Below are 25,362 nucleotides of genomic sequence, written 5' to 3'. Positions count from 1 at the left end.
GTGTGTTATTCTCAAAGTCCTGTCCGGTGGAAAATGCAAGGATGTTTATCTAAAACCCAGAGACTTGTGGACTCATTTACCTACTGTATGGGGAATGGCGGTAAAGAAGACAAATTGTTAGTTGGCCATAATTATAGGTCTAAGAAGGCAAGTATGTGCTACAAATTAACTAGGAAATTAATGGTATTGTTACTCTTAGTTTGAGGGTAAATACAGTATTGTATTATGTACTTGATTTGACGGTCGAGTGGAAGATTAATATCTTTTTGAGTATAAAATTATTAAATATGTCAGTCATTTAGGCTATATGTATATTTAGATTATTTGTCATATCTGCCCTGTGCAACTTCAAATCCTAAAAGCCAAACGGAAATGTCATTTTTATTAATATATTCCAGTGTTCAACGACAGAAACACAATTAAATCGTTAATCGCAATTATTTGAGTGACATTTAATCGTCAGGTAAAATGTCATCATTGTGACAGCTCTGTGCGTGCTTGTGCGTGTTTGTGTTCAGCGGACTGGAAGGTTCGAGCCAGACACGTGCTGCCAAAATGGAGGAACATTTCAGCCCTGATGATCAAAACCATGGTGCGGATGAAGAGGATGCCAGGGTGAGGATGGTGATATGTTTTGTTTTAGGCCAGAAAGAAACTTGTTCAAGCTACATTCCTATCTATGCACTCCGTAAAACAAATTCCATATGTATGGGGAATGAATGACCACCCCCATGGGGTCAGGTGATGTGGATATTCTTTAAATTCCTTGTCCACATCTCCCCCTGGTATGGTTTAAAGCCTTAGAACAATTATCTCCCTAAAGGAGCTTTACAGTACCTCTTTCTTTGTACTATCTTGACCTTTATTTAATATTGACCATCAGCTTTGATAATGTTTGATTGTCCAGAACAATAAGATTGGGTAATCCAGTGAGTATCCAGCCTGAATGCAGTTTATCGCAATAGCCCCCATTTGACAGACTTGTGAGCAGTCTAATAAAGAATAGCAGTCTAATAAATAGAGAAAGGATCCCAAAAGAAATGAGAAGCAAAGCAATTAAAGCAGTTTCTATCAGTTCTAGTTTCATGTCCTAAACAAACATAGACTACAAAAAACAAGACATCTCTGTGCTTGTTTCACAATAGTGTGCTTCTAAATAGCACTAGTCAAACGAACTGCACACCAGAAAACCGGCACTTTGTCGGCACTGCCCTGCTTACTGCCCCGCACAATAACATGGGAAATCAAATGGAATGCGTCTGATGCATCGGCTTGCATTTCAGATGTGCCGACTACAGCGCATCTGACGCTGTTGTCTGACAGTAGCTTCAAGCTACACAAGCTAACTGTACAAGCTCTGTTGCTTTTCTGATCTCCACCTAGGCCAGTGGTTCTCAACGTGGGGTCCAGATACCCTCAGGGGCCCTTGACGGGGTTCCAAATGTACCCTTACAGGTCTGTGACTGTGAGGGTGTACAGATGGGGTTCCATTTGTATACTCTCAGAGTTATGGGCAGTGGTGGAAAAAGTACTCAAATTCTTTACTTAAGTAAAAGTACCAATACTGCAATGTAGAAATACTCCATTACAAGTAAAAGTCCAGAATTCTAAATGTAGTTGAGTAAAAGTACAAAAGTATTGGCATCAAAATGTACTTAAAGTACATTGCGATGCGACGCGTTGTGAGCTTGTAGATCGGCTATTTTCAAATAGCCTAGGTATAAAATAGAGCTAAAGTGGTTAATGTATGTTTCATTATATCATAATTTATATCTGAAAAGTAACTAGTAACTCAAGTTTTTAAATAATTGTAGTGGAGTAAAAGGACTATATTTGCCTCTGAGATGTAGTGGTGTAGAAGTAAAAGTATTGGAAATTGGAAATACTCAAGTAAAGTACAAATACCTAAACATTTTACTTAAGTACAGTACTTAAGTAAATGTACTTAGTTACTTTACACCACTGGTTATGGATGTTGTTGAAATTAAAAAGTGTGAGAACCACTGACCTAGGTGCATTACATGAAGTGAAAGATAACAGTTAGACCAGGGTAACCTCAGTGTGTTCACTCACCTGGAGGAGTCAACGTCTCTGGTTTTCGGATTCGGGTGGACACGTGACGCTCTTGCAGAAAGCATTCCTGTATGGCTTGGCTTGTGCCTTTTCCTACACAGATTTGACAGGCATGACCCTCTGTTCTCTGGGCTGAGATGACCTTCCTCTTGGGACAGATGTCCTGGTACATCAGTGGCAACTGTACGCTTTCCCCACATTTAAGCTGGCCTTACACTACAGGATATTTTCAGTCTTAAACGATTTTGAAATCTGGTAGCATCACACGCTACAGGATAATCTTATAAGATTCTCTTATCAGATTATCTTAAGGGCATCACACACTACAGGATTCTATCCAGATTCTCGGGCTTGCCCGAACACAGCTATAATAAATAATATAATAAATAGAAAATATCACCGGCCAGTGTGGCCAGCTGCCTTGCTCCGCGATATTATTATGATTATTAGCAGCCTATATTATTTTGATATTAAATAAAGTAAAGTATTAAAATAAAAAATCGACAGCCAGCTGCCCTCCTGACCTGCGCCTCGCAATAAGCACAACACACACACACACACACACACACACACACACACACACACACCACACAAACACACACACACACACACGCACACACACTAGGATCTAGGATCGAGGCTGGGGTAGACACGCCCCCCCGATGCTCGGGAGAGTTGTTTCAGACCCCGATTATCTCGTAGTGTAAGGCCACCTTTAGTCTTCTCCCATCCCTTCGTCAGCATGAGGGTGGAGAATTTGAATCTAGTCCTGGTTGCTCCGCACATGGTGCGGTTGTCGGAGATCCCACCACTCCTACATGGCGCACCATGGGAGCTTCCAGTCAGGACAGGAGGGGCCTGCTGTGTCAGGCGGCGGGGTCACTGTTACACCTTTTCCCTCTGGGCCTCAGGATCTGTGCCTGGTCTCTGAGAGGACCCAGTTCCTGGCAATGGGATGATCAGCAGTAGTGGTGTAATGGTTCACAAAATGTACAGCTCGGTTCAGTGTGATACAGTAGTGTCATGGTTTGGTACTTTTTCGATACAGCAAAAAAGTAGAAATAGCAGAGAAATTATCTAGATTTGTAATCGATATGAATATGATATTTTTTTATATTGACTTTAAACAAAGCTGTGGAGCTATGGGCTACCAGACCCATGTTCTGTGGTGTCTTCTTAGCAGCATAATTATGAAACAAACTGTTTATAAAATATGTAATGTAGTTGGCCTAGTTGTAGTAATTAGAAACAAATGCAAACAAAATAAACTATTTTGATTTTAATGCTCTTGTGAAGAAAAAATCACACCCAGTGTGAAGTGGGCGGTGTGGTCATCATAGTGATGGAAGCTCACTTCCCAAAAAATTTTTGGAAGTGCATAATCCTATTTATAGGTTATTAATGTCATCATGTGTCTCGCTAGCCAATCACAGTGCTGAATAGAGTCAGCCAATAGAGTCAGCCAATCACAGTACAGGAAAGTGGGCCAAGTGGGCCAATCACAGTGCAGGAAACTAATACTAATGAGGTGTCCCAACCCCACTTATAGGGGCGGCTACACCGCCCAAAAACAGATTAACAGGGCTCAATTACATTAGGTGTGCAAAGCCTGTGTTTTGCAATACCGAATAATGTGTCTCACCAATTGCTGTGGTGATTTATAAATGCTGCGGGGAGTTTGCAGCATGTGTCCTTCCTACAGTATATGTGTGTGTTGCACACACTGGGTGGTGAACACTCGTGTAGCAGATGCACTACATACCCTTGTCGTTTTATCAACCAGTCTCTTGCTATCCCCCTAATAATTCACAGGGAACACCAGAACTGCTGATCTTCTGTTTCTGGTCTTTCTATGACAGTGTGACTTGAGTCACACTGGAGTAGGGTGTTAATCTTTGGGGGTTAAAAGGGCAGGCAGCACATGCCCTGTGTTACATCATTTCGGCTGCTTTGTTGAGCGCAGAGCCATTGATAGAGCTTTCTTTAGACTGGTCTGGTTTAACACAGGTTGATAATAAATATATTTTTTAAGAACATATAGTTGGGTTCATAATGCGTGCCAAAAAAAAGCCTATATTAATACATGTATCGTTTCACCCATAGTCAGCCGGTATTCATGACCCTTCAAGGGGCTTGGGTGCTGTCAACAAGGGCAGCATACTGTACACCTACCACCGTTGGATGGTGAGTAGTCTAGTAGCCTAAAATGCCACCCCCAGAGGCATGGTGGTGGCATTTTAGGCTACTCGGGATGGGGGACACAGGCTCTCTGAGGGCTGCTATATCTGTAACTGCACCTCCTCCTCGCCGTGTGTCTTACAGAGATGTTGTGTATACTCAGGATTTTGTCCTTTTATGTCTTGTGCAGGTCCTTGGCTTTCCAGTTCTTGCTGCCAGTCATCCAGATCTCTCTGATGTGTCTGTGTATCGGTGGAGACCCCAGGGGGATCCAGGTGGCCGTGGTTAACAATGAAACCTCCACCTCTTCCTACAGCCACTCGCTCCTCTCCTTCCTGGATAACTCCAGTGTGGAACAGGTAATGCGGAACAGGTAGTTAGAGAACTGTGATCCTCTGTCTGGCTCAGCTCAGACCGCCAGACCGCCAGGCTGTGCGATACCACAGTGGAGTGAAGGTGAAATGGGAGAGATTTGTTTAAACAATTGTAGATTTGAGCTATATACAATATATATGTCACAGGGAGATTGGAGAACCAGGGAGATTGAAGACATAGCGCTCGTTTTTAGGCACGGGGCTTCGGGGCGAGGCGGGCGGGGCTTTGATGCGACGCGGACCTGTCTTTTGTTGTTCCCTCCCACGTAGCAGCCAGGAAGCTACGCTAGGGGAACGCTGAACACGCGTTCACATGCACACGTGATAATAGTTATTGTCCATGACGGAGGCGCGCCGACTCAGCAGAGCTTGAGGCCGATGAGGCGCGCCCTCGCGCCTCCAGGCGCGAGTGCCCGCGCTGACCGGCCGATGCTCTGCTAGTCGAATTAGCACCGTCCGAGTTGTGAACCGATAGGGACAGAATAGTTCTTTTCATGGATCACTGTGTGTGTGTGTGTGTGTGTGTGTGTGTGTGTGTGTGTGTGTGTGTGTGTGTGTGTGTGTGTGTGTGTGTGTGTGTGTGTGTGTGTGTGTGTGTGTGTGTGTGTGGGTGTGTGTGTGTGTGTGTGTCAGGGAGAAACTAAAACAATGCATGTGTGCGCGGGCGCGTGCATGCGCGCATGTGTGTGCGCATGCGCACGCACACACACACAACACACACACACACACACACACACACACACACACACACACACACACACACACACACACACACACACACACACACACACACACACACACACACACACACACACACACACACACCCTCCCTCTAGTCTGGCTTGCATTGCCCTCTAGCGTTGGTTTTACAGAATTGCCTGAAAACAAGCGCTCCTTCTTCAATCTCCCTGGTTCTCCAATCTCCCTGTAACATATATACTATAGCACTTTGGTTGACTATTTTAAAAGCTCATAGCGTGTCACTTTGTGCCGCGCTATGAGCTTGTAGATCTGCTATTTTTGATTTGTTTGTGTGCAAATCTTTGAATTTATATATATATTTAAAGCAAACATTTTTCATTAAAATATTTGCTTCTGGGGATCCCTGACACAAAATATTTTGTGATGGAGGTTCACGGCCAAATTCATATAGTATATATAAGTGTCTTCCTTTGTTGCTCTGAAATGTTTTGTGAACTTGCTCTGTTGTTTTTGCATTTATGTTTTTGAATTGCCTGTACAGCACTTTGGTTCAGCTTGCCTGTTCGTAAACGTGCTATATAAATAAAGTTTGATTTGATTTGATATAATTTTGGGGGTCCATGACAAAATTTGAGAACCACTGATATAGCAACTTAAGTTTTTCAGAAAACCGTTTAGATTTTTTTTTAGAATTGGCCTCAGGTCTTCATGGGTTAAAGTGTCATGGATTTACAATATCAATATATATTTTTTAAAAATATGAAAAGGCTTTATTAAATACTAGCTCAGCTGGTATTTTAAATTGAGTTACTACATTGTCATCCATTGCAGTGGATCTGTTAAAAAAAGAAAGTGGCAAACCTCTTGAGCTAAATGTAACTTTTTCTCAGGTCAAAACAAAATGTTTTTATAGTGTGTATAGTGTAGTGTATAGTGTGCGCCTGCGTGCGTGTTTTGTGTGTATGTACTTTCTGAATTTGAAATGTATCTTATGATTATGATATCATATAATACATTTCAATGTATCACACAGCTGTACACATACACAGTAAAATTGTTCACTCTGGATTTAGCTGTGTACAATCTAACTACAGTATGACAACTTTTGACTAACTTGTACTTCTGCGTTCCAGGTGCCTTTGTCCCATTCGGAGGCTTTCGCAGGGGTTTATAATGGAGAGTACTGGGGTGTCATCGGCTTTGGCCAGAACTTCACCAGCTACCTTACTAGGAGGTGAGAGAATGTTGATGCTGTGTTAAACATAAAACAAGGCAACCTAGGGGGGTGTGCATAGTTGAGACATGTTTTCAGCACCCTCAGCCTTATTACAATTGTTTTAAAATCACTTTACGTGGCTCAACTAACTAGTTAAGAATATAAATGAATCAGATAGCAGCATAACTGATATGCATAAATGTTCCCTAGAGGCTGCCAACTTATAAAGGATGAGAAACCCAATGGCAAAGCAGTCTGCATTTTGTATCACAAGGGAGCTGTTATATAAGAAATATTATATATGTTCAAAAGAGAACGGTCAGTCCACATTCCTTAGCATTTTTTTCCTTTGAGGCAGACATCAAAGAAGAGGCACAAATGACCGTACTGGTGGGAATTGACCCTTAGCCAACAGGGACACATGGAACTAGAAACAGAGGGTCTGAGCCAATACACCATAACTAGGCGTGTGATGTGTAGTTCGGCTCTATAAATGCATAGATATCGTTCAGATGCGGGCAGGGTAACAGTTATCTAGTTGATTGATAGCACTGCTATCAGCATCAGTTGTTATCTATTTTAGTCTGTTGACAAGCCAAGAGTGCTAAATATGTGCAAGTTTATATAGTCGCAGCAGTAGTTGAAAATCACCCCCCCCACAAAACAGGATGTTTAGATTTGGTTTGCTGATTATCTGTTTTGTTTCTGATGGAAATCTGCACTCTGCTTGTAGCCTGCAGTATAACCCCTTTGACATATTGTGACTTGACAGGTTTTGTCTTGAATTTACTAGAGTTGTCTCAACATGCATTGACCTCTCTCCTCACCCGATCTTGTTCTTTTGTCTCCTCTAATCTCATTTCCTCTCCTCTGGCCTCCTTTCCTTTAATCGCCTCTCTTATTCCAGTGAATAGAGTCCCTCATAAGAGTTATATATATCTTTATGGTCTTCCCCATGATAGAACCAAGTTCCTCTCATGTTTCCTCATTGCATTTTGATCATTCCATGGCACAGGCTGATGTAGCTGATAAGCAACTTCAGATAGTAGTAGTAGTAGTAGTAGTAGTAGTATTAGTAGTAGTAGTAGTAGTAGTAGTAGTATGTGTGTGTGTGTGTGTGTGTGTGTGTGTGTGTGTGTGTGTGTGTGTGTGTGTGTGTGTGTGTGTGTGTGTGTGTGTGTGTGTGTGTGTGTGTGTGTGTGTGTGTGTGTGTGTGTGTGTGTGTGTGTGTGTGTGTGTGTGTGTGTGTGTGCGTGCGTGCGTATTTCTAAGAGTCTATTTTGTTTTTCTTATCACTTTCTTTCACATCGTCAATCTCTTTCTTTCTTTCTTTCTTTCTTTTTATTTTTCTTCTGTCCCACCCTTCAGTATCTCTCTCACTCTTCTCTGTTCTGCACATCAAAGCGTTCACAAAAGCATCATGTGATGATACGTGTATCCTGAGCATAATGGTATATGAATCACATTGTTTTGCTTCAGTGTGTGTGTGTGTGTGTGTGTGTGTGTGTGTGTGTGTGTGTGTGTGTGTGTGTGTGTGTGTGTGTGTGTGTGTGTGTGTGTGTGTGTGTGTGTGTGTGTGTGTGTGTGTGTGTGTGTGTGTGTGTGTGTGTGCACACGCGCGCGCGCGTATGCCGGGTAGAAAGTCTGGTCCTGCCTGTCCCTGACTCACCTGGGCAGATTGTGGCTCACAATCACATGCTCCCTCTGGCTTAATCATGTGTCGTTCATGTGACACTTTGCCTACATGTCATGACATTCATTTAATACAATCTATCAAAAGTGCTTAAAAAATATATATATTTGAGTGCGTTAATTTGATGGCCACCAGTGTCCTTCATTAAGAGTGTTAATTTGAAGGTCCACTCACCACCAGTGTCCTAAACTTTTGTTTGTTGTTCATGTGTTCAAGATTTTGTATCGTCACATGTACTTACAATACAGCTGTGGCAACACTGCAGGCAGTGATATTCTTGTACTTACTTTCTTGTGCATATGTTACAAAATAATTATAAAATAATAACAGAATTAAAGTGGGGGGGATACATGTACACATGAATTGTGTGAGAACCTTGTTTCTGACCCATATGTTTGTGTTGCACAGAATGATGCAGAGGCAGGTTTCCAAAGACGTAGTCGAAGGAGGATCAGTACACGTGTGGTTAGACCACACCAGTGAGTACTAACGAGATTGTTATGGTTTCAAACATTCCTCTTCGCTGCCTTTGCTGTTCCATTACATTTGCTTCTTCAGTTAGTGTAGGCCTGGGTGATATGACTTACTTCAAGCAATTAATTATGTCTTCAAAAAAGATCTGCCCGAGGCCAATTTTATTTGATGACCCTAGATACATAGAAGAATAGAAGTAAAAATCTCTTTGCTTTAATGTGGTGATTGTGAGAAACTGATGCTGCTAGTGATCATTAACTATGTTTTTTATAGATCAACAAATTGCCATGATGCTCCAGAAGAAACTCCATGACGCCTTTCAGGTACAGAAATGCTTTCTGCTGTGTTCTTTGTTAGCTCAACTTGCCTGGTTACATGCTTCAACCTGTTGCATGCTACACACATTTCTATGTAAACAATATATTGTTGGATTCTCTGTGTCATCCTATCTTACCCGTAGGCTTTTGTGGATAATAAGTTGGGCAGTATGGCCTACCTGGTTGCACTACCTATCCTGGTAAAAATACATTTATATATTATATATCTTTTGATACTACAGTTTAAGTGCTAGTTTGTTCATATTTATGCTAATGTCAATTATATTATTCCAGTTTGAGGACCCTATCTATGGCAGCCAGAAGGCTGACTTCTCTTTATTTGTGACGCCAGGAGCTGTACTCAGGTCAGTATATCGGCTGAGGATTTAACCACTTAAAGCCTTAGTTGCGTGCTGTGTCGCGCATTGGAAATAGCAGATTTGCAAGCTCACGATTGTAGATCAGCCTTTTCTGGTGCACAAAATCGGCGCGCAACTAAATATAAATAAAAAAAAACGATCTGCACCAAATTTCTATTTGCCAAAAAGTACCTCCACTAATTTGTTTTCACGTATGCTTTATACTTTTGGAAATATTTAACTTTCATTTTATAATGGAAGTCAATGAGGCCCTAATTGTGCTGCAACCTTGCCCAAATGTGGAGTCATATGTCAGATACGTCATAGATGACTAATGTTATAGATGACCACATGAAGTCCGAGGCCACATGGGAGCAACACTTTTTGAAGAAAGAAAAGTAGTGTTTTATTGAATTTCTTTCCATGTGTTATTGTATGGACAAATAGAAAATTGTCATACATTCCTCTCTTTTATTTCCATTTTGTTTCACTCCCTCCATCTGTTCCCTCTCCCAAACCAGTATTACCTTCTATCTGGCTGTTGGCCTGACAGCGCTCTCCTTTGTTCTGGAGAGGAAGGAGGGGCTTCTCGACAGGTGCTGGGTCGCAGGTGAGTGAGGTCAAAGTTCAGAGTGCATCCCAAAGTGGCTACAATTGCCTATTGTCACCAATAGCCCCATGGCCCTAGGGAGATTTTTGAAGCAAGGATTTCCAAGTGGCCAAATCTGGTACTGCAAGTTTGGGCCTTTGTACTTTACTTTACTCGTTTATTTGGGACAAAGCATATTAATGAACAATATTAATATTAGTAAGAATGCAAATGTCCATCTGTAGTCCCCATACATAAAATCAAGCAACATTACAAGAGTACAGAAGGTACAAAAAAACAAATAACAGTAACGGCCGATTTGGGCCTCAACATGAACAAGTGAAAAGGGCTCAACCAATGGGCTCAACTCACGGTCCTGCACATGGAGGTAGTTCGTGACGTAGACATATAAAGGACACTAATGCACATGCAAATGGGCCCATGATTTCATCAAACCAGTGGGCCCAAACCCAAAAGGAGGGTGTCCCTAGCCTAGGGGAGTATGCACTGGGTGAGCAACTTTCATTGAAATGAGTGGGTCGGGATTTTGTGTTCAATGCTCAATGATGATGTAAATTTGATCTTTTGACATCACGTTGCCATCCTGCCACTCCTCAAAATTGATGACGTGTCCAGGGATGCATTGGTCATGGGACGCGGTAACACGCCGTGCAACCCCTTCAGAATCAGAATCAGTTTTATTGTCACATCACAGGTTTACAAGGTAAAGAAGTGGGTGAAATTCGTTTTTGTACATCGTTCCCATCGCAACGTTAATTTCCATAGAAAGAAGAGGGGGGGGGGGGGAGAAGAAGAGGGGTGGGGGGCAAGTGGGAAGGAGCACGCGCACACGCATCGATTTTAGAACAACCCTTAATTCACACCAGCATGAATTAACATAGGAATGAGCCCCTAGGTGAGCCTAGATGCATATCAATTGTCCATTGTGTGACCTGTAGTGTAGGTGTTAAGCGACGTGCGCGTGACGTCTTTAAAATAGCGACCCACCACTAACAAAATCACAGATACAACACTGGACGTGTCCCACCATGTGTATCCAATGTGCTGGCGACTCACTGAGCATTCTGTCACAAGACCTCTCCATGAGGCAGCATGACCTCATCTCTAAGCGCTGTTTTAAGGAATCACCACTAGGGGGAGTCCTAGGATCACAGCACCACAACTCTAATAAGTGTTCATGAAATACTCTACTTATTTACTGATGACACTGATGCAGTGTAAGCCTCTGTACAGTTTCTCTGTTTGATGCAATGATCTGGAATTTTATTCTCTCACCTTTTATTCTCTCTCTCTCCCCTGTGTGTTCTATATAACTCGCCCTCTCTCTGTTTACCCCATATCTCTTTCTCTTTGTGTGTGTGTGTGTGTGTGTGTGTGTGTGTGTGTGTGTGTGTGTGTGTGTGTGTGTGTGTGTGTGTGTGTGTGTGTGTGTGTGTGTGTGTGCCTCAGGTGTGAGTTCAATGGAGACAATGTTGGCTCACCTCTTCTCTCAGCTGTTTGTCATCAGTGTCCAGATCATTCTGCTGCTCCTCTTCATCCTTCTCGTCTTCAAGGTGACACACACACACACACACACACACACACACACACACACACACACACACACACACACACACACACACACACACACACACAACCCTTTAAAGCCCAGCAGTTTACTCTAAGCTTTGCCATTTTGATTGATTGATTGATTGAATACTTTATTAACAGTTTGCAAAAAGTACAGATGTACAGTTATACAATAATGCTAAAAGGATAACGCAAAAAGCCCTGAGGGCTTGTTTCCATTGTGGTCTTATTGTAAGTCGCTTTGGATAAAAGCGTCTGCTAAATGACTGTAATGTAATGTAATGTAATGTGGTCCTTCTACTATTCTTAACCATGTCATTGTATAGGCTAATTTTTTGGGGGGTTGGGACACCTCATTAGCTGTATTGTGATTGGCTCATTAGTACACCCCTAGCTGTACTGTGATTGGCTGACTCTATTGGCTGACTCTATTCAGCACTGTGATTGGCTAGCGAGACACATGATGACATTAATAACCTATAAATAGGATTATGTTCTTCAAAAAAATCCATATTTTTTTTAAGTGAACTTCCATCAATATGATGACCACTGTGATGACCACACCGCCCACTTCACACTGGGTGTGATTTTTTTGTTATGCATGAATTTATGAAAAAACATAAAAAGATTAAATTTGGACATACAAGATTTCTGACCGACAGCAACTGTATGTGGCCGTAGTTGTAAATAGTCAATGCGTACGGTATATGGTCCTTTAATACATTACGCTACTTGTTTAAGGAGACAGACAATGGACAGACATACAGAGAAAGCATCTGTATGAAATCTTGATTTTATATGTTGGCTATTCATAAATAGCAGATATGCAAGCTTGTACATCCGCTGTTTTTGGAACTTAAAAAAAAAATCTTGAAAGTGTGAGAATTACTGATTTAGAAGGCATTTTGTAGAATCGGCCTCAGGTCTTAATGGGTTAATTAGAGGTCATAAGGGTCAGGGTTACAATTTGCAGGTGGAAACATTGGTATATGTTCAACTGTATTGATTACCAATACCCATGTACTGTATATGCAAACAGTAGCAGAAACCAGTGTGTGCGTGTGCGTGTGCGTGTGCGTGTGCGTATGCGTGTGCGTGTGCGTGTGCGAGCGAGCGAGAGAGAGAGAGATAGAGAGGGTGAGTTAATTAAGGTGCTGAAGTCCAAAGAGACCGTGTACCATAAATCACTTCCTGAGTCTCCCGTATCCAAGGATCACTCTGTGATCGCCACGACAACAGCCCAATGATTGCTGTGGCAACCAAGTGGTCATGTGGCCTCCCAGTGCCGCTCTATTTTTGCACGTTGTCAAGGGAGACGGATAGTGCCTCTTACACACACACACACACACACACACACACACACACACATTTGCGCGCGCGCACACAGTAACACAGTCACACACACACACACACACACACACACACACACACACACACACACACACACACACACACACACACACACACACACACACACACACGCACAGACACTCAGACATGCACGCATGCCACACCAAACCTACTCAAATACAAACACTCACGAACCCACTCAGCGACACTTACAAGCTATTTCACTGGTGTACCTGAAGAATGTACGCAGCAAAAGCCAGCATATTCATTTAACTCTGAATGGATTTGTACTGTGTAAATAATTAGAGCAGAGCTTTCAATATGAGTCGTCATGGCCTCATTTCACCTCTCACTATCTGTGGAAATTATCGCCACATGTGTGGAGGGCTTCTCATTTCCTGTGGTGTTTTTGGCGGAAGATCTGTGAAGACTTGTGTGAATGTTTGGGGAGTGCTTTATTTTCTCTCACTTTGAACGTGTACCGCAGTGATTTACTGGCATTAAAATTCTCTCTCCCTCCCTCCCTCCCTTACTAATCTCTCTTTACTCTTGTCTTCTCTACTTCTATCTTCCCTTATCTTCTTCCCTTACACTCTCACACCTTTCTTCGTACCTTTATCTCTCCCTCGATGGGTGACAGTGGCTCAGGAGGTAGAGCGAGCAGTCGTCTGGGAGCCGGAAGTTTCCTGGTTCGATTCCCGGCTCCTCCTAGCTGCGTGTCAAAGTGTCCTTGAGCATGACACTGAACCCCTAACTGCTCCCGAAGAGCAGGATGGTTGCCTCTGCCTTCAGTGTGCAAATGTGTACCTGTAATGCAGTGGTTTTCAACCCGTTTCATATCAAGGTCCATTATTTATTCTGCATTTGAGCCACGGACCACCGTTTGATGAGATTGAGACTCTCAGACCCAAGACTTAGAATATTTTGTTATCGTTGGATAAGATTTTGTCCACAATTCCATGCTGTATTGATGTGGTACCATAGGATAGATAACAGGCAAACGTTGATCAAAATATCAATTATTTAATTAAGTAATGCAGATGTTTAACAATAATTTAATTCCATAAACAAGTAGCGTAATGTATTAAAGGACCATATACCATAAATGAAACCAAATGGACCCATAAGGGTCCATTTGGTCATTTTACACTCTCAACAGTTAAAGATCTATAAGGGTCAATTTGGTTACCAACTCTCCATCATTTAGCTGGGGACCACCTAACCCCCTCAAGGACCACTGGTGGTCCCCGGACCACTGTAATGCATAACCGTGAATGTGAAGTACAGTACATTTTAAAGCGCATTTGAGTAATTGGAAAGATTAAAGAAGCACTATATAAATGCAGTCCATTTACCTCTATTTCTCCTATCCCACCTCTATTCCCTCGCCTTTCTCTGCCTCCCTGTAGATTCCCAATGAGGGCTCCATAGTGTTGGTGATAGCTTTGATTGTGCTGCAGGGAGTAACAGGGATCTCCTTTGGCCTGGTCATCTCTGCTGCCATCGACGACGAGCAGAACGCCAACCAGGCAGCGCTGGGCATCTTCTACCCCAATCTCATCATTAGTGGTACAACTATATAAAGTATACTATACATGACTATATGGCCAACGTGACTGGTAAGATTCCGTTTCTCCGGCCAAATGTTAAAGTGATCGGCCATAATGTAAAACACGTAACGTGCACGTTTGCAGATACATGCAATACATCGCTATACCTCATTACTGTAGCGCAGCAATTCGGACAATTCACACAACTGTGTGTGTGTGCGTGTGCGTGTTTGTTTGTTTATCTAAATGTGTGTGTGCACATGGGTGAAAGATTTTAGCTTAAAGGACCATAATAATGGTATTGTTTAGCCCACTGTCTACAACTCATTGTTTGATTTTCGAAGAAGCCACTGGAATGAATTCATTTCAGCATGGTAGGAAAATTAACTTACTGTGACTTTAGATACAGGACGTAATAAGATAAATGTATTTACGACCTGAAAGTTTGATATATATATATATATTATTTTTTGGTGAATATTCCAAAGTCAATGTCTTTGGGAAATTGTAACCAGTAATGTAAAATATACTGTTAGTCTTAGCCAAAGGGCTAAAAAAAACAATACCACTGGTATGGTCCTTTGATACAGAATATCAGTCAAGACAAGGCAGCCATCTTTCTTCCTGCCCCCTCTAGGTATTATCTGGCCTGTGGAGTGTATCCCTTATCCTCTCCGTTACCTCAGCCTGGCTCTCCCTCAGACCTACGCCTCTGAAGCCCTGCGCTGTATCATGTACCGAGGTAACACACATAGCAATACACACATTCACACGTTACACAACACTAGGGTACACAACACGAGAGACTGTATATCCTGTCGGTAGGCCAGCCACCATGTGCTTTGCTCACTTGATCCACACAAAAACATTTACACAGGGGACTGTACACACACACACACACACACACACACACACACACACACACACACACACACACACACACACACACACACACACACACACACACACACACACACACACACACACACACACACACACACACACACACATCATCTAGATACCTTAGACTCTGGGTGGCCTATTGTCAAAGCAGCTCTAAATCATTCAGAAGCCCCAGAAGATCAGCTCAGTGGATGGAGAGATACTGGTTTCTACCTCTCATTCTTTCTCCTTTATCTCTTAATCTCTCTTCCTTCCTGTGTCTCTCTCTCTCTCTCTCTCTCTCTCTCTCTCTCTCTCTCTCTCTCTCTCTCTCTCTCTCTCTCTCTCTCTCTCTTTTATCGCTATCTCTCTCTCTTTCTCTCTCTCTCTTTATCGCTATCTCTTTTTCCACCTTTGATCAGTTGTTATGTTACCTTTCTCTATCCACTTTCTCTGTTATCTCTCTCTTCCTTGCTCTCTCTCTCTCCCTGTCTCATCATTTCTTGATGATAATAAGGGCTGACAGCATCCTTAAGCCTCCTCCCATGTCACTTGATACGGTGTCAGACAGGAAATCATGGCAGGTATTTCCTGTTGAGGACCTCATACGCAGCAGTACAACAGAAGGTGAAACAGATGTAGATGTTGGCAGTGTCCAAATTCAACTGCAAGGTTGACAAACAACAAAATACAGAGCCTGGCACAACAACAACTGGTTTCACACTGGGACCATAAAGTCAAGACCATCCTAATTTAGACCTGCTAAACCTATATGTTGTTCCGGGATCAGTTGTTAACATAATTAAAAGGAAAATATGAATACAAGTTTTTCTGAAAACTTAGGTTAGGATTTAGAAGGCGTTTTAAGAATCGGCCTCTGAAATAATATGTGACCCTTTTGTGACAACTCACGATCCATGTAAGTATTTTTTTAAGATTTGTTTTGGGGCTTTTCTGCCTTTATTTGGATAGTAGTATTTGTAGTAGAGTGACAGAAAACAAGGAGAGAGAGAGACACACTGCAAATGTTGTCGGGCTTGGAAATCGAACTTGCGACACGCTGTGTCAGTCTGCATTAGAGCCTATATGTGGTTGCGCCTTAACCGCTAGGCCATCGGCGCCCCCACCCATGTAAGTCTTGACCTACATGTTGAGAAACACTGCTTTACCATTACAGTGGTACATTTTGGTCATGAAGTATAATAAATGGCGATGTGTAAGCAGGTGGCGATAGTTTAGCGCAGGGGTACTCAACTACAAATCTTGAGGGTCCACAAATCATTTTTTGAATAAGGCAAAGGTCTGTTTTTTTAAGTCAGTCAATCGAGCCAAGCTTATCAAATCGGATCCCCTCCCAACCAACCAACTTAATAAAACTGGGGTGCAGAGCAGCGGCGCAAATCTGGGTTGAGGCTAGAGGGGGTCCCCCGCACGCCAAAATTTTGAGTTTTTTTATTTTCCTCTAATATTGCTAATTTGACACTGTGTTATGTTAATTCTTCATTATTAATAACTTACAATGCATAAGTGGGTTCAGGTTCTATTAAATAAGTATTTTTAATTATTTTAACATTTATTTTTAATTATTCTAAATGACTTGGGGGGTCCAATCTGAAGCTAGGGGGAGACAAATCTCCCCCGTTACCCCCGGGATTTCCGCGTCTGGTGCAGAGTATGAAAACATACATGAAAATAAACATGAAAACAACAGAACAACAATTCAAATACTTTTTCACACCCCCTCCAAGAATCCGCCAAAAACATATCTCTTAAAAAAATTACAAAAAACATTTTTTTTTCCCCAGGGTCCACAGGGAGGTGTCCCGCGGTCCGGTCCTGGACCGCGGTCCGCCTGTTGAGTACCCCTGGGGTTTGTTTCTCTTTTTATAGGGCTTTGTTATGTTTTCAGTTATTGTTGGTAGTCATAACTGCCAGTTCCCACCTGATGTCATGTGTGAGTTCAGACTGCTCCACACCGTACTGAATAACTGCTAGCTTGCATAACATCTTCAGATTAGGACTCAAATCTAAGATATACACGTCATTAGGTGTGCTGTATCCTCCAAAGAGTACGATACGATCTCCCACCATGCAACAACCCATCCAAGACATCATCCTACACGGGGCTTTCCCTTTGGGCTCAACCTTCTTCCATGAGAAGGTCTGTGGATTGAATTTCCAGAAGTCCCGGTTGCAGTTGTGGCCACCAAATATGTACAGCTCTCCATTGAAGGCAAAGGCTGAATGACAACAGCGTCGTTCTGGAGGACGCTGTGCAGAAGGAGTGCTCAGCCAGCAGTTGGTCTCTGTATCAAACACACTGATGGTGTTGTAGTAGACCTCCTGGACCCCCCGGCCCCCAAATACAAACATCTTTGTCCCGATGATGGTGGCAGAGTGACTTGATGATCCAGGTGGTGGAGTGCCTCTGGTGTTAATTAAAGACCAGACCATTGTGGTGGTGTCCAACTTGTAGATGTCATTAGTGCGTCCAGTCAGTTGGGTCCATCCTCCATGAATATACATGACCTTCCTCAAGACACAGGCTGAGTGGTACTGCCTCTCCTCTGGAACATTACCAGAAATATTGGGTTTGGACCATCTGTGGTTGTCAACATCAAATGCATAAAGCACGTTACAGTAAGAAAATCCCCCCCAGATGTAGACAATTTCTTCTACCAGAACAGCTGTGTGGCCCGTGCGCACGCAGGGAACCTCAAGGTGATGTTCTTGTCTTCCAATTGTCTCTGGGGTCAACTTCCTCCAGCGTAGAGACACTGTGTTGAAGACGTGGACTTCAATCTGATCACTGTTGTTCTTGTTACTGTAACAGCATCCTTCAAATGAGTACACCTTGTGTCCGACTACCACAGCAGCTTGGTGGTAACTCTTATGTCCTCCTTTCATATGTATCGTCCACTGAAACATTTCACACACCAGCACCACTGTGAATCAGTGCAACTAATTTACAGAAGAAGGTTATAAGAAGGAAGGGTGCTTTGCTTCCAGAAGTTCATGAATGGTGTTGTGTTGGAAAATGCAATAACAACATTTATAAAAGGACAATTACATCTGATGTAATAATGATGTTGTGATATCATTGTGTGATGACATCATTGTATGGAATAGCTAATGACGTTACTCAACCTGAATGGCTATTTTAGCTAAATCAATGATCTGAATTGTGTCAGTACTATGACATCAGTAATCCATATTTGGGCATAGTGTGATAAAAACACACTCTGTGTGTGTGTGTGTGTGTGTGTGTGTGTGTGTGTGTGTGTGTGTGTGTGTGTGTGTGTGTGTGTGTGTGTGTGTGTGTGTGTGAATGAATGACTCCTCTCAAGAATGAACAGTTTAAAGTTTAAAGTCTCATTCCTAAACCAATAATTTGATGCCCAGCGGTAACGGTAGGACACACAAAGGAGACTCTTTGTGTCTCCTACTGGAACCGCTGCCGGTCATCAAATTATTGGCTTAAAGAAATATCCATGAATTCAAGTCTCTATTGGGTAGCCTCGATCTCCAGGCTTTTATTGTTTAGTGTTGCTAAAAAATAAAAGCCTGGCCCAGCGCGTCGGTGTACTCGGTATAAGGAAGTGTTTCACTTCCCAACCAACCAGAGTGCAGTGGGCGTCGCTCGTAATGTTGTGTTAACGGGGCGGGGGTTGACGGACAGATCGGTGAACCAATGGGATCAGCCGCAGTCTCTCGCCGGCTCTTTACACGCGCCCCTCTATACACGAAATCAGGAGCGTTGGGGCAGTCTACTATTGGGTGACTAATCAATAGGAAGCATTTTTTTGGGGGGGTGAACTATCCCTTTAAACCGTTCATTCTTGCAGGCAGGGTTGCCAGATCTGCTTATTATAATTTCCCCGCAAGATGTTATTTGAAAATAGCCGATCTACAAGCTCACAACGCGTCGCATCGCGACGCGTTGTGAGCTTGTAGATCGGCTATTTTCAAATAGCTGATGTATATGTTAAAGTGCTCATGTGGCCCATAGTCGCTTCTTTTGGGCTGGTTTTCCTAGACCTGGTTGCTTGTTTCTCTCACAGAATCTGGCAACACTGCTTGCACCACAACAGCTTTGTTGTTGTAGCAAGGCTGACTTCAGACCATTATCCCGGCCATTTCAAACCTTATTTGCCTCAATTACGATTAATGAATGTTTTTCCTTGTGAGTGAAAATAGTCGAAAATTCTCCTACTGGAGTCTGCTGTGGAGAGATGCACACACAATAAGATACGGGCCATAATGGTCAATGTGAGTCATCCTCTCCACAACATCCTGGCAGACCGGAAAAGCGGCCGCAAGGATCTGTTCCGTTCGATGCCCCGCAAGCAGGGCCGGCCCTAGGGTTTTCGTGGCGCTATAAGCAAGATTTTATTTGGTGCCCCCCCAAACACCCCCATTATAAAATCATTATGTCATGAGATAAAAAAAAATTACGTTGAATATTAAAATAATAACGCTAGTTGTTTGATCGGAGATACATGACATAATTACCATATGAAAAATCAAAAAAGTTTGCTTGAGACGTCGCGCCTCCGTCGCGGTCCAAAACTATGCGTAGCGGGTAGAGAGGTGGCGATAGCTTAGCCGGTAGTGAGGCCATCTGGTAATCAAGGTTATTATAGTTTTGCACGTTTTTATTTGTATATCGTCATGACTTTTTGTTTTCAATTTCAGTTTAGTTTTGACACATAAACATTCAGAAAGCATTGCATAGCTGAATCCCTCCACAGGTATTCATTTACAACTGGAACCCATTCAGGGTGCATATAGAGCAGAACCAAAGCAAGTGGAGGCTGGTGTGGAGAAGGTCTTGCAGATAGCAGCAGCAGCAGCAGCATGCACATTAGCATCCCACCACAACGTTCTTTCATATATTATAGGCCACCAGTCAGTGCAGTGAGAATTATAGGTTATTTCATTTAAATAATCCTCCTTTGATGTCCCTTCTCGCCCACAGGTTGGGATCTGACGCGGATGATGGTGTGGCGAGGCTTCGTCGTCACACTGGGCTGGAACACCTTCTTTCTCATCCTGGCCACTGTCATCCTCAAGCTGAGAACGTGACAAGTCTCGCACCAGAGACCGCGCCTCGAACCGTGGTCAAAGCTGCCAGGGCGAGGCCCAGGCTTCACATTTTGGCCTGCGCCTTGCTGTCATCTGTGGATGTATTTGGGGTGGAGGGAGATCCCTGTACCCTGATGGACTGATGCATCCCAGTCTCTGCTGAATGATAAGATGTGCACACACACACACGCACACGCACACACACACACACACACACACACACACACACACACACACACACACACACACACACACACACACACACACACACACACACACACCAGCTGCCTGACCCTGCGACAGTTGCGTTGGCCTATTCTTGCCAGAGGAACTTTCAAAACACTGCATGTAGAAGTGCACGAGACAGAATCGACACTAAGAATAGCATCTGATCCGTGTTGCATTTCTATCTGCAGCGTGTTGAAAACTTTGACCCTCTCCTGAATAAGGCTGTGCACCAAACTCAGGGGTCACTTTTAGTTCCAATAACCTGTAAACAAGAACGATTCAGAACATTGCCAGTATGGGTTCATTGGTAGTCCCTGGATTATGATCTATTCTACGGTACCTTATATTTGAATTGTAGAAAGCCGTAATGTACTGAAAAATTGTTATGTAGTTGTGAATTATATGCAAGAGTTACACAACCCACAACAGCGTTTTCATATATAAACGCAGAAAGAAGTACGGTATGTTTGTCTGTAAGAAAAGATATGGGCCGTTTTTGAACCCCTTCTGCATTTCCCTGTTGCCTGCTGCCTAGAAGGAAGATAATGAGGAGAGTACAGTGTTTGTCAGAGAACAACACTACAGCTTGTATAAATGTACAAGTTGAGTGTCAGAAACTTCTCCCAAGGTGTTTCGTGCCTCAGTACTCCTCCTCGCCAGATCTCTTGTTTCTCTGGACTCCTACTTATAGCTGCCTGCTTGTTATCGGGTGCATCCCAAGTCTTTTAACTCATCAAGACCTGAGGCCGATTCTACAAAAATGCCTTCTAAATCAGTAGTTCTCACACTTTCAAGATTTTTTTTTAAAAGTTCAAAAACAGCTGATGTGCAATCTCGCAGCGCGGCACTAAGTGACGCGCTGTGGGCTTGTATATCTGCTATTTTTGAATAGCCAACGCAAAAATCTAAAATGACACAGATGCTTTCCCGGTTTTTAGTGGGTTAAATTGCATCCACTTTTCCCCTCACTTGAGTCTTTTCTTTCCAGACGAGAGTGGAAAACGAGGATATATGTTTTTTAGAGAAATTAGGCGATGTCCATTTCTGATTAGGGTGGCAGCTGTATCTGCCGCCAGTGTTTGTCATTACTGTTATACACAAACAGTATAGTCCCCACTCCCTGCATTCATGACTACCATTTAGAACATTTATTGTTATACTGTACTGTATATCAAAAAGCCTAAAATAACGAGCACTCACACACATAATGTTTCTCTGCCATCTCGTTCAAATTTGCCCGTTGTAGGGGCGAAGAAATTCACACGTTCTGCTGAAAGTGTAGGCTGCAGATAGGCTGCTCTCGCGTACCCCACGCTCATAGCTTCTCAGAGATCCCTCTCCGCTCCTCCACCCTCGTTTGAAGGATCGAGGAGTGAGGAAACATCAAATAAGAGACTTGAGATGTACCCATGATCTACTTTTATTTGTACTTCCTGTTTCCTGTTTTGCAGGAAGTGGTAACCGTGTCACGATTGGTTACCAGGTGCTGTATACCAAACTGTATTAGCTTGCGGAGTAGCTTGTTGCTTCTGGTTGTAGTGATGTTATTCTCTGTAACTGGTGATTCTTTTTGTTTGTGTGTGCCTGTGCCTATAATCTCCTGTGGGAGCCGAGGGAGATGGGTTGTTGACTTCATTGATGTGGGGTCATTTATTTTGTCATGTGTCAAAAGTTTCAGTTCTTCTGCTCTTGTAATTGCTTGTTAAGATAATTAGCTTGTGATTCCTCTCTGGACTCCCCACTTGTACCCCACTGTGCTGGACAGAGTGGGGGGGTGGGCAGCTGGGTAGATTCTAGGGACAGATTAAAATGTTATCACGCTCTTCAAGCTGTCTGCACCCAAATGCTAGTTTTATACTGGATAGTTATGCAGAATTCACTCAATAGCTACTTCTTGTGTATAAGAGGCTTCCATCAACATGATGATTTAGCCCAGAAGATGCAGGCTGACCTGTCCGTTCTTTGCATTCATTTTGTCCGTCTTTGTGCACATTTTCTGTAAGTTACGATACAGAAATTACATATTTTACAAGTTCAATAGTACAAAGTATATGAGCAATGCCGATTGCATTCTGAACGTATGTACCGGTAGCCTATGTACTGTTGGGATTATAAATGGGCCTTTATAGTTGCTTCAGCATGTCATGGAGAGATGTTTGTTTAGAGATTGATATGTTACAAGGCCTTCTTCTCACAGAAAAATACATACAACATAGCATATATTTTATCTATGAGAAGGTGCCTTGATTTCTTTCTTTTTTTTCTTCTTTTTTTTCTTACGAAATAGCCTATGGTTCTGTATAAGGGACCCAGCTATCTTAACTGACAACACATAGTGAATTATCCAGGCGTCTATTGTTAATGAGAATGATTGACAGACAGTACTATAGAGGTTGAGAGTCCTTCGATCACTAATCTGTCCAGCTTTCATATTGTGCCATTCAGTCCCAGTAGGGATTGATAAAGATTTACATGCATTTGAGGGAGAAAAAAGCTGTTTTTGTTTTTTCATACTGCAGATACTTGTATCATATATAAATGTGGAACTACGCACATACTGTACTGTATACAACATGTTATTTGGGGTAATTTTGCAAAGTGTTGTCAATAAGAAGTACCTAGACTTTAAACGTTCTTTCATGGCTGGTCCAGGAGCCATAATAATATATAATATAGAAAATTGACCACCATGGATAGCATTTTCCATGGTAGCATTTTGGTTTATTATATATAATAATCTAACAAACAAACAAATTACTTATGTTTTATTGCATGGACATTTGTTGCTATTGCCGCACATTTTAAGGGAGATTATCATGTGGGGGAAAATTGTACATCTCTGAGAAATGTAATACTCTCTTTCTGGAATGAATCTTCCTTGAATACAAACAAGCAAGGATTGTCACTAGAGCCACATTAGCTACAGAGTTGGGTACACTTGGCCTGTAGTTCTCAGATGCAGCATGTATTTTTGTTCAACCGTGTACATTAAACAACTGATGATAGCCAACATCATTTTTTCTACATAAAAGAATAAAATAAATATTTAAAGCGCATATATTTTGCTGACATCGGTGGCTGTATGGTTTTTCATTAATCTGACAAACTGTGGGAAATAGATTCTTCTTCCCGAGGGAATCAGCCCTGTGCCTCAGCCTTTATTATAGTTTTCTGGTCATACAGTATCTGGGTTTTAGGTGTAGCTGCCGTTATGGATAATTGCAAAGAGTATGACATAATAGAAGGACAATCACCGCTACAAATAACTCTCGGTTCAAAATATGGACAATGGCTGGTAACTAATATAGGTGATGCTTAACTGTTGAAACCTTTGGATAGCCTTCATAACATTGCCATAAACTTGACAGCGTGAGATGATGTCATGTCAAATGTTGTGAGTTAAAATTGTCTTCAATGCAAGTTACTGCACCAGGATGTTTAGCGCCCATCAATATACTGGGATGAAGTCTTTAACTCCAATCTACCTCCTCGTCCGTAATCCCCCAAAGGGCACGTTGAAGCATATACTGTATCTGTATATTAAAACACTTGTATTGTAAAATGTATGCACTGTGATAGCACATACGCTTTGATGACTGTATTGTCTTTTGAAACAATAAACCCTCATGGGAAATGTGTCTTTACCTCGTTTCTTAAAGATACACAGCAAAATCCTGAGTTGAACACTTGGGACTTTGTTGATTGTTGTGTCCTGTTACAGTAGCTCAACCAGTCAGTGCACATACCAGATATTTAATCAGATGATCTGTGTCACCTGTCATTCCTCTCTGCTTCTACCCTGTCTTTACTCTGTCATGTTCCAGTGTCCTGTTTAATCAGTGGTTCTCAAACATTTTCATGTCAAGGACACCCAAATTGATATGTATTTGGCCACGGCCCCCCTTTGCAAAGAGTTTGTGGCCAGGGACCCCCATAATATTTGTGTTAGATATTTTAACAAGATAATTTCACGATTAACCCCTTAAGACCTGAGGCCGATTCTACAAATGCCTTCTAAATCCATAGTTTTTCAAAAATGTTCAAAATAGCAGATGTGCCGTGCATGCTGTGAGCTTGTATATCTGCTATTTTTGAATAGCCAACACTAAAATCTAAAATCACAGATGCTTTCCCGGTTTTAATGGGTTCAAAAGATATTTGTGAATTCTCTCATATACAATAAAAAGTGTATATATAAGTGTTATAAAAACATAAAAAGTGGTTCAACTGATTTTAATACTATATTAACTAATTTAGCTGGGTACCCCCTGGAACTCCCTCAAGGACCCCTGGGGTCCCCAGACCCCACTTTGAGAACCACCGCTATGCAGTAACGGCAATGTTATTTCTATTTTTGCAAAATATAAATCAAACAGAGCAGATGCACTTTATCCAAACATATATTCAACTTCAGTTTCACTAAAAAATACTGCAGTCAAGCGATACAAAAAAAAAAGGTTTGTAAGAAATGGAAACGGGATAGAAATAAACAATACAATACAGTGTTATACATGTACATGCATTTCTATTTTTTTCTATTTTTAGATGATGGTGTTACTATACACCTCAGTGCAGGGTGGGTTTAGGCCATGTTTTTTGAGTGTTCACAGAATGTTTGTGCTTTTCCAGTTCATACACTAGTTCTATCCTGCTCTGGACATAGACAATATTGTAAAAGTGTTGCGTAACGTTAAAGTTTTGC

The 25,362-nt window shown here is 42.2% G+C and overlaps 1 protein-coding gene across 2 annotated transcripts in view; it reads left to right on the top strand.

The window, feature by feature from the left end:
• The window catches only part of abch1 (ATP-binding cassette, sub-family H, member 1), a 49,144-nt gene extending 24,846 nt beyond the window's left edge, over positions 1-24,298 (top strand). For both annotated transcript variants that reach the window (XM_080450057.1, XM_080450058.1), the window contains exons 9-20: positions 519-615; positions 4,442-4,610; positions 6,461-6,561; positions 8,645-8,715; positions 8,984-9,033; positions 9,171-9,227; positions 9,322-9,392; positions 9,908-9,996; positions 11,446-11,549; positions 14,325-14,484; positions 15,103-15,207; positions 20,326-24,298. In XM_080450057.1, coding sequence (XP_080306183.1) covers positions 519-615; positions 4,442-4,610; positions 6,461-6,561; positions 8,645-8,715; positions 8,984-9,033; positions 9,171-9,227; positions 9,322-9,392; positions 9,908-9,996; positions 11,446-11,549; positions 14,325-14,484; positions 15,103-15,207; positions 20,326-20,432 — 1,181 coding nt within the window. In that variant the 3' untranslated portion in view covers positions 20,433-24,298. The remainder of the gene's footprint in view (positions 1-518; positions 616-4,441; positions 4,611-6,460; positions 6,562-8,644; positions 8,716-8,983; positions 9,034-9,170; positions 9,228-9,321; positions 9,393-9,907; positions 9,997-11,445; positions 11,550-14,324; positions 14,485-15,102; positions 15,208-20,325) is intronic.
• Positions 24,299-25,362: the final 1,064 nt, after the last annotated feature.

The sequence above is a fragment of the Gymnoscopelus braueri genome, assembly GCF_963280865.1.
Source record: "Gymnoscopelus braueri genome assembly, chromosome: 14".
In the NCBI taxonomy this organism is placed as follows: domain Eukaryota; kingdom Metazoa; phylum Chordata; class Actinopteri; order Myctophiformes; family Myctophidae; genus Gymnoscopelus; species Gymnoscopelus braueri.
Note: the sequence above shows the minus strand (reverse complement) of the source record. Positions and strands in the feature narration are given on the sequence as shown.